This window comes from Gallinula chloropus, assembly GCF_964237585.1.
Source record: "Gallinula chloropus genome assembly, chromosome: 3".
Taxonomy (NCBI): Eukaryota; Metazoa; Chordata; class Aves; order Gruiformes; family Rallidae; genus Gallinula; species Gallinula chloropus.
This window is the reverse complement of record NC_140087.1, coordinates 69,702,326-69,712,545: the sequence shown is the minus strand read 5'-3', so window position 1 is coordinate 69,712,545 and position 10,220 is coordinate 69,702,326. Positions and strand designations below refer to the sequence as shown.

The 10,220-nt window shown below is 42.5% G+C and overlaps 1 protein-coding gene across 1 annotated transcript; it reads left to right on the top strand.

Annotated features, from left to right (window-relative positions):
- Positions 1-3,088: 3,088 nt before the first annotated feature.
- PROKR1 (prokineticin receptor 1) lies at positions 3,089-8,317 on the top strand (the record flags this gene model as incomplete). Its single annotated transcript, XM_084261490.1, has 2 exons — positions 3,089-3,585; positions 7,621-8,317. The coding sequence occupies 2 exons, from the start codon at positions 3,089-3,091 to the stop codon at positions 8,315-8,317; spliced, it is 1,194 nt and encodes a 397-aa protein (XP_084117616.1).
- Between the last annotated feature and the right edge of the window lie 1,903 nt (positions 8,318-10,220).

Here is a 10,220-nt window from a genome sequence, read left to right as displayed (position 1 = left end):
TATAAAGCTTGCAAGAGCTCCTTTGGAAAGTGTACTAGCTTTTCTTAGGGAGATTTAAGGTTTATGTGGCCCATTTTAGGGATCTTACAGATGTGGTTCTGATGCACACCAAGCTCACTTTACCTCTCCCTGTCCTTACTATACTTACATTTTTTCTGAATTCAACCAGCAGATTGTACCTGATTTTCTCTTAGTGGCTTTTCACATATTACATTGACTGTTAAAAATACAGTGAAGAATTTGCCGTGAAAATCTTAATGCTGTCTGCTGGCTCCAGATAGTGGGGACTCTCTGGCCTTCCACAGGTTTTCGGAAGAAATGGCACATTAGTGGCTCTTTTACCCCAGACACTTTTCACATTTACACAGTTCTTTCCTTATTTTCTTCCAGGGCTAAGTGCCCACTAGCTCATGAAAGCTGAGTCTTGTGAGTCCTGCATTGTAGGCCACATACTTTAGGTTTTCTGAAAGTCTGCTATGATCTTCATGACCTTCTACAGCCTCCTATGGTCTCATGGGCTGAAGACCAAGTAATGTGTCCCAACTACACACCTTGGAAAATGTCAGATAAAGTGAATAAGACTGGAGCTGCAAAAGAGGACAGGGTCTCGGCTGGTTTTCCTTCTGGAGAACTGGGAAGCAAGAGAACAGCTCCCTGGGGTGTGAATGCTTCAGAGCAAAGAGGAGGCAGCATTATAGCAAAGGACACCAAGTCCTTGAGGATTCACTGCCACTTTTCCACTCTGAGTAATTCCCTGAGAGAACAAGGAAAGCTCTCAAGGGTCCTCTGATTTATGGCTATTCATCATTTTACCCTCCTTCTGCAGAAGCTGCCACAGCTGCAGTCCTAAAGACAATAGCCAGGGAAGAGATCAATGGAGAAAGGTCCCTGGGAAACTAGTTCACCCTCCTTCCTCCCCCTCCTCTCTACTGGGAGGTTTGTATTTTGCTTCTGTGTCACGTTAGGTGTAGGTAGCTGCTGCCCAGCACAGAGAAAACTCAAACAGCAAGTGCAGACTGGGGTTTTACACCTTCCATCCTCAGACTTGGTAACAAAGCTGCTCTGCCAGTTCAGTGCATTCAGGGGGTTTAAAGCAGGGAAAAAAAAAACCCAAACAAAAAAAAGGGCTGTGCTCTATTGTCTCCGTCTCGCACTGCCTCTTTAAGATCAGAAATGCATGGACAGCTTCAAGGTGCCTCCCACTGAGAAAAGGCTTTAGATGCATGCACAGAGACAGCGGAGCCATCCTCCCCTGAGCAGCAGGGCAAACCTGCTTGAGAGAATAATCATTCAGTGAAGTCCTCTGCCTGCTTTCAGTGATTCTTTCTCTGCTCCAGTGACAGCAGCACATTTGCAGGGGAGAAATCTGGAGGCTATCCCCAGGGTGCCAAGACCTCCAAGAAGATAAGAGCAACTGCAGGTACAGTTAGCTGATGGTGTTGTGTCAGTTTGTGCATGGCTGGGTTGTCTTTTATTTATTTTAAAGCTCTGTCTCAGTATTTTGCAGGGAAACCTGTCTGAAACAGATACTGCTCCTTACTTGACCAACATACAGATTTTGCATCCAAGTATTTATTTAGTTCTTCTCTTAAATAAATATTCACATTTACAGGCAGCTGTGGTGATGCATTGTACAGCAGTCAATTGTTTGAATTTTTATTTAGTCAGCTTTGGCTCTCTGTTATCCTGTTGTTCTGCAACTCTGTTTAAAAAGCTATGTGGAGACAGAAGTTGTACAAGAAAGTTTCTCTCAGAAATGTATTAAGTGTTGGTACATCAAGGGCTGAGGGTGGTTCCGGGAAAAGAAGGGGCAAACAGCTCCAGTGTGGAGATTGTCCTTTGTAGCCATGCCGGACATTGTTCAATAGCACTTGACATCCCAAAGACATACTGTCTCAAAGCAGAAAAAGCAGTAATGCTCTCAGATTCTCTTCTGGGATGGGGTGGGACTGTCCTCACAGCTGGGAGTCTGGTGTGAGGATTCCCAGATGTGGCATGGGAAGAGCCCTCTCATCATTTGATACAGAGTAGAGGCAAAATTAGGGCGTAGATTATATCTTTTTTCCTCGGTGTGAAAAATTTTTAAGATTTGGTACAACCAGCCACACAAAGAGAGGAGCCTGCCCCTCCCCATCTTTAAAAATTTAAGGCATTTTGTCTTGCTTATGGGAGATTTTCCCTTTCACCTCAAGAGCCTGTTTGTGGAAGCGCTCTCCCTGTGAACAGCAGTTCTGCCTCCACAGCAAAGCTCTACAAGCTGGTTCATGGGACAAAATCTTGTCTGTGCAAATTGGCAGAGTTCCACTGGTTTGAGAGAAGTAGTAATGGATTATGCTGGCTGAAAATTCGGTCCCCCTACTCAATTTACAGCTGCCAAAAAGAAAAGTGCTGGCTCTGCTATTTTCTTGGGGTTTGGCAACTCTTACTTAATTAAGAAATGTATTTAGAAGCCAGGACGTCAGTTCTCTACGTTCTTACCTCCCGCATCACTCGGAGGCATCTAGCACAAAGCAAAAACTTTGTCCAACAGGCACATCAGATTCCTTTCATCAAATTGAGGTGTCATCTCATTTTAGTTTTTTTTATTTTGCACAGGGATGACAGCCCTGTGGGCTTGAAGGCTGGCAGGGGTTTAAACTGGATTTTACACTCCTATATTGTCATTATCCATGTGGTGATAAGAAAATTTTATCATTGGTAAATAAAACTTCTGGGTGTAACAACCAGTGTATTATGTAACAGCGGATTTTATGACAACAGAAGCAACCTTTCACAGGGCATTTCTTCCCACTGTGCACAGCCAGCAATTTTGCTGTGGGGCAATAAGGTGACTATTGCCTTCCCTCAAGCACAGTATTTCTGCTGTAATTTCCTCTCAGGAAATGTTTTCCTCTTTTTGTTCCCACAGAAGGAGATAAATGAGGCTGTTGCTCTATAATCTCATGGGGACAAAGACAAGGTGACTCACTGCTCACAAAGAAACTTTGGATGAGGTTTCTCACCTGCCACTGTCGTGCCCTCCCACCTTGGGTAAATCTAACACGAAACCAAGAGCCAGCAAAGCCACATGTGACAAAAGAAGACAGGCATGGCCATGGAGCAAGCTGAACACAACACAAATGCTACCATCAGCCTCAACTTTGCTGCAATCTACAATCTCCATGATGGTGATTTAACCTCCTTGAGAAACTTCTCCTTCCCCTTCAATTTCAGTTACAGTGATTACGACCTGCCACTGGACAGTGAAGAAGACATGACCAAAACCCGCACCTTCTTTGCAGCCAAGATTGTGATTGGGGTGGCCCTGGTTGGCATCATGCTGGTCTGTGGCATCGGCAACTTCATCTTCATTGCTGCTCTCGCCCGCTACAAGAAGCTGCGAAACCTCACCAACCTGCTGATTGCCAACCTGGCCATCTCAGACTTCATTGTTGCCATCGTGTGCTGCCCCTTCGAGATGGACTACTACGTGGTGCGGCAGCTGTCCTGGGAGCATGGCCATGTCCTCTGCGCCTCAGTCAACTACCTACGGACTGTTTCCCTCTATGTTTCTACCAATGCTCTCCTGGCTATAGCTGTTGATAGGTAAGTGGGGTGCTATCTCTGCACACGGAGATGGCCAGAGCACCTGGGGTTCGCTGTCCAGATTTCTAGCTATATAACATGCTCAGCTGTTCTGTAGGATCTGATGTCAAGGTAGGTACTACACAGATCTGGGTATCTTGTTTCATAAATTCTGATCACATGAGATCATGACATTACCCTGGAGAAAAACTCAGTGGAAATTTCTTGATTGTACTTTTTAGGTGAAAAGAATGTTAATATATTAAAATTATTTATTTTTTCATAAAAATATGCTGGATTCAAGTGTAGAAGAGGATTTATGGAATAAAGGAAAGAGGGGAGAGACAAGTCAGAAACATCCACCTGAGATGAGGGTGCTCATCAGCACCATATAATTCTGATCCAAACCATACATTTCTAAGGAAACTTCACTACTGGTCTACATGGCTTTTCTGAGTCTAATGTTTTTTATAAACAGTGAAATAAATACACTGTAGTGAGAGAAACGGTGGACTGGTGATACAGAATTTGACAGGTGGGTTTCCAACAGGGCTATTGCCTTACAGGATATTTCTTTCTTCCTTTAAGGTATTTTTTCCAGATTTTATTTTGGTGTGAAAGAGAGGAAAAGATAAGACTTCTATCTAGCTTACAAAATAGTTTTCTTATTATCTGTCACACCCTACTGAGAAAACCCAACAAGCATTAAATTAACTATTAGATAGTAGTGAGGTCTTGGCTGGATGCTCCAACCCAGAAGGGGATGCTTGGTGAGTGTGTCCAGCACTCACCTCTCCATTAAAATACTCTCCTCTCATACTCTCCCCTCTGTTTACAAGCCTCTCTGAGGATGGAACAGTGGCAAGTCAGGAAAGAGCCAGAGGTCATTTATGGCACCCATACTTACAGCAAATTATAAAATTGCAGTTTAGCAAAGATTCTCCTAACAGCTTTCATAACAGGGTAAGCAGAACAGAGCGATACCCACCTGCTACACTACCTGCTTTATGCTGCAGTCCTGAGATATTTCTATGCCTGCCTCTCACTCCAGGAATTTTAACAATGTAATTTAATTGTATTCTTTCTTATGACTCCTGTTCTCTTAGCCTAGTGCACCACAGACTTTGACAGACCCAGGCACTGACAGTCAGCTTCATGGTGACATAAGTCTGACGCTGCTGACTCACAGAAATCCAGAGACCCGCAGAGTAAACTCTTTACAGAAAGGCCATCACAGGAAGACATCATTCGCGTACAAACAGAATATACATCTCTGCATACCCTCTGCATACACACACTGTACTATTCCCACCCCGCCCTGACCTTTTTTTTCCCCCAATTTCTCTCAAGTGCCATTTTAGTCTTTAGTACCTGATCCAAAAGACAGCTCAGGAGCAGTTAACCCTGTTGATGGTTGTTTAGATGCAGCTTGTGGGTGGCTGATTCAGCTGTTATTGACGTCAACAGAAGTCTGTCGAAAGACTGGGGAAGTTCAGAGATGTTTTGCCTGGTGTGGGGAGGAAGCACAATCAGCTCCTATGAAACAAACCCTTAATAAGTGTCTAACAAAGCTTTGAACAGCAGCTGAGGACTCAGGGTTAATCTTCTAAACATTATCAGACACGTATTACCATTTTCTATTATTTATCATTTTTAACTTCTAAAAATTTTCTTGGAAGGTTCTGTTAGTGCATCCCAGGTTGATGAAGTAATACGGGTCATTGAGTCCTTACGCCTGCTAAGAAATCAGATTTCTAGCATATCTCCCAAGTCATCTTTAAAAACAGCCCTGGAAATGATTAAGCACCTAAGTTTGTTGTAAGAACACACTGTTTTGTTTTCACTGCCTTCTTTTTTTTATGAGGTTTTGATTTGCTAAACAGAAAGAAACCTCATTCATTCAGCAAACAACCATTCCACGTTGGTTATGTCATATGAGATGTTGACTTCAGTCTCTCAAAAAACAATGGGCTTCTAACATCTCCTAACATTTAAACCATTTCTATGAGCTTACCTGTGTGGAGAGGGTAAGACTGACCCACAGGATTTCCCTCAGGTCTGGCTCTCTTTCAGCATCCATGATGATCATGCTCATGAAACACAGGAATTTCATACATTTAAGTCCACATCTGCACTAGAAAATAATGCTACATGTAAGGAAAGGATTTGAAGAACAAGGGTTCATGCTAAGGGTCCAATGACCATACTGTAAATATTCTGGAGGGTTTGGCTTTAGCTTGGTCCCCTGGACTGATCACCCATGTGCAGCTGGTTGTGGTTTATGTACACTTTCGGAGCACATCTTCCAGAGCAGTTTCATCTGAACACAGTTGATGTGCTTCAGGACCACACTGCAATAACAGCCTGAGTGTGGTAAGCAACGACAAACAGGAACACACTTCCCCACCCTGGGGCCCCTAAAAGCTCCGCCCCGACTCTCTTGTAGAGATTTACCTCATCCAGCCAAAGGTTCTGAGCGGATATGCACACTTATGAATGCACACACATACATTATCTCACAATCTTGTTTCCACAGGACCTGATCTAAAAATACCCATTTATCAGCTCCACAATGAGGCTGAGTAATTCTGCTGTCCCTTGACATCTACCCTGCACTAAGCAGCGCAATGAACAATTCATCTGCTTCCAAGATCTGGCTGCTGAAAAGCACCACTGACTTTCCATTTTATTTTAGAATTAATATATCCTGTGGACACTATCTATGTATAGAATACATACAGACAGAAAAGCCACTGAATGAATGAGAAATTCCAGTGTCTGAAAAAATCCTTTGTGTTACATACAATTGTGCTGGAGTTCTGGAGTGCCTCTGATAAAAATCTCCTTTTAGCAGAAATTTTCTAATCTTTCTGCTGTGTATACTCTAATATAAGCCCTTCTTACAACTATACCTTCTTAAAAAATCAACACTCTCCCCCCCAAAAAAACTTCATCCAAACAAAAAACCCCAGAGTGAATGCTATTAGGGCCTAGCTCCCTTTTTAACTGAATCAAGGGCAACTGATGGATCTCGCAAACATACTACTATTTCTCCATTCTTTGTGAAATACTGCAGTGCACCTTGTAGCTTTACAGTCATAATGACAGCAAATACCTAACTCAAGTTTTATGGTTTGGAGTATTAAGACAGCATACTTAAGATTAATTAGCAATAGTCTTCTCCATCAGACAAAACAAAAAATTTGCATGGGCAGAAAATGGATACACAGTCCTTTGCTGGTGGCTTGAAAACCTGCTCACCTGTAACCATTCACTATCATCAGCTTTAGCTCTTTGCATCCCATGGAATAACCAAGAAAACAATAAAAATCTGTCAGATATGTTTGGTCTCCTGGTTAAAAAAGGAAAAAAACCCAGAAAAACGAAAAGCATATTTAAACAGTTCTCTGCCTAGGGAAAACATTTTCCTGCTTCTACATGTTTGCCTTTCGACATGCACCTGGCTAGGTGCATGCTACTGCATGTGTTAAACTCTCACTTGAACACATGCTGTCCAGCAAATAATTTCCAGATGCTGTATCATGGCAGATTCTGGCTACAACATCACCTGCATATTGCACTAGGAGCTGCAAACATATGTCAGTAATAGGAATACTCCCTCTCTTTCCCCTCTCCCCATCTTTCCGTAACTCCCAGGCTTGTGTTCTGTGCTGAGAAGGAAAATTCTGTGACAAAAAAAAATGCCACTTTTTCAGTTTTATCTTGTTAACAGGTGGGAGTGTAAGACTGGGTGAGGTCTTAAAACCATCCTCAGACACCCAGGAGTACACTCAGATTTTCAGATTATCACATACCATCTGTCCCAACAAACCCTCCAGCCACTCGCTCTGGAGTTTCTGCCCAGATTTAGGAACTCAGCTCTAGGCTGCTACTTTGGAAAACTTTTTAAATTCTTCTCAAGGAAGAATTTGTCCAGCTCTCTCCTTAAGAATGACAGCAATATCCTTCCACCTAATTCTGTCCACTTGTGTTTTGCCGTGTCTTCTGGAGAAATAATGTTTTCAGCCTTGATTTGAACATATCTGTGTGTTCTAGGTATCTGGCCATTGTTCACCCACTGAAACCACGCATGAATTATCAAACAGCCACCTTCCTAATCGCCTTGGTCTGGATCGTCTCCATCCTTGTAGCCATCCCATCTGCATACTTTGCTACTGAAACGGTGTTATTCATAGTGAAAAACCAGGAGAAGATTTTCTGTGGTCAAATTTGGCCAGTTGACCAGCAGATGTACTACAAATCATACTTCCTCTTCATCTTTGGCATTGAATTTGTGGCACCTGTGGTTACGATGACCTTGTGTTATGCCAGAATCTCTCGGGAGCTTTGGTTTAAGACTGTACCAGGATTTCAGACGGAACAGATCAGGAAGAGGCTTCGATGCAGAAGAAAAACTGTTATGGTACTGATGTGCATCCTGACTGCCTATGTTCTCTGCTGGGCACCTTTCTATGGCTTCACAATCGTCCGTGACTTTTTCCCCACAATCTTTGTGAAAGAGAAGCATTATCTTACTGCCTTTTACATAGTTGAATGCATTGCTATGAGTAACAGCATGATAAACACCATGTGTTTTGTAACTGTCAAAAATAACACCATGAAGTATTTCAAGAAGATCATGTTGCTTAGATGGAGATCAACATATAACGGAAGCAAATCCAGCACAGATATAGACCTGAGAACAAGTGCAATGCCAGTCACAGAGGAGGTAGACTGCATAAAGCTGAAATAAATGTTCTCACTTCTAATCTCCCATATTTTGGAGAGGGGGTCCAGAGGAAATAATGCCGCCTCCGAAGCTTCTCCCTTGCCTGTGGGAATGCCCACCATTGGTGAGAGCCCTCAAAAAGCAGCCTACTTCCACCAGAAGTCCTTTCCACTGGACTACTGCATAATCCTGTAACTCAGACTGATGCTGTGTTTCAGTTTACTGATCCGTAGATTTGGGATGTAGACACTCATTTTAGAGTTGTTTAAAATTTAAAATGAACCAAAACACATTACAGCATATTACAATGATGGAAGAGTTGATTGTTGATCCTAGCCTCTTTGTCTCTCTTAAGAGAAAAGTCTTAACCCCTTTGAGCTTATCATTCATAACTTTAAGCTATTTGCTGTCCTTCTCCTTCAGCTTGGAAGTGGAAGGATAGCAAGAAAGTCAATTTTCTTCATGTCACTCTATACTCTGTTCACCCCTCACGATGAAGCTCCCTTAAGTCTACAGACCACCAGCTTTCTACTGTCCAATGTGCAGCATGCTCTTATGAACGGCACATCCTCTACACAGCTAAATACTGCTTCACAGTCTAGTGAAAGCCTCAAGTCTCTTCCTGTGCCACCTTGTTTAAGAACATTATATTTACATTCCACTTGGTGGTTTTACATACAGTGTGACTCTGTTTATTATGTATTTGGAAATGGCACAGTCAAATATTGAAGGGACCTGTTTCCTTCTCTCACCTCTAGGCGCCCTATAGCGAGCTGCTTCTGCCTTGAGCTGCTGAGCTCTTCACTCAATCAATCACAGATTCATAGAGGTGGGGAACAACATCTCCGGATTGTCTAGTCTACCCCTCTGATCGTGCAGGGTCAGCTACAACAGGTGTCCCAGGATTGTGTCCTGCTGGGCTTTGACTGACTCCAAGGACGGCGACTCCCCAGCACTTCAGACTATCTGTGCCAGTGTGCAACAGCCCACACAGTAAAAAAGTGTTTTCTTATGTTCAGATGGAATTTCATGTGTTTCAAGTAGCTTTCCAGTGAGAACCATATAAAAGTATAACACATTAGTGGGAAAAAAAATCCACCCTGCTGAACCAGGCCTAGATATCTTGTAGAGTCTGTGTACACCTTTAAAATAAAGTACAAGTAGGACTAAAATAGCATAGAGATCTTGAGATGATCTGTCCTGCTGCAAGCCATGGAGACAGGCTCTAGGCTTCAGCAAGCCAGTCACTGGTTGAGTAGCTCACTATCTGATCGAGCGTGCGGTAACGACACAAGACAAATTCTGCATTGCCTCTCCCAGTGCTGTCTTTACTGTTCTGATTTGTGCAGCTCCAGGATGGGTGTTTCTTAACTGATAACCCTGATAAAGGAGGCAACAGTAATACCTGCTCATTTAAACCACACATAAGTTATCATGGACTTTGTGAATTGAACTCGAGTCTTTTCTATCGTGATGACAAATGCTTCCTGTTTTTAAGTATGTGGTACTGCCTACTTTTGGAGTAAATGGCTTTTGTAAATAATTTGTCTACTTGTGAATTTGAAGTGAGCAGCAAATCCTGCCTAATAAAAGAGCAAACATTGAGCCAATATCAGCATTGTGAATGATTTTTTAGACTTTTCCCTTCGCCATAATTTTCCAACCCAAGTGACTGATGTGAATTATCCCATTTCTGCTAGAGAAAAACTACCAGGCTGACCAATTAAATTTAATGGCAAAAGGATATTCAAATCCATTAAAGTGCTCAAATCCTCTCCTCATTAGCTGCTCTTAAAAATACATGTTGAAGAGGATGTCATAATTTGCTCTGTTAGGAGAAACAATTACTGAAATCATTCTTCAAAATGACATTTTTGAAAATGGATAAGTACTAAGTCCCTTTGTTTCCCAACATGTCAAAGAAATT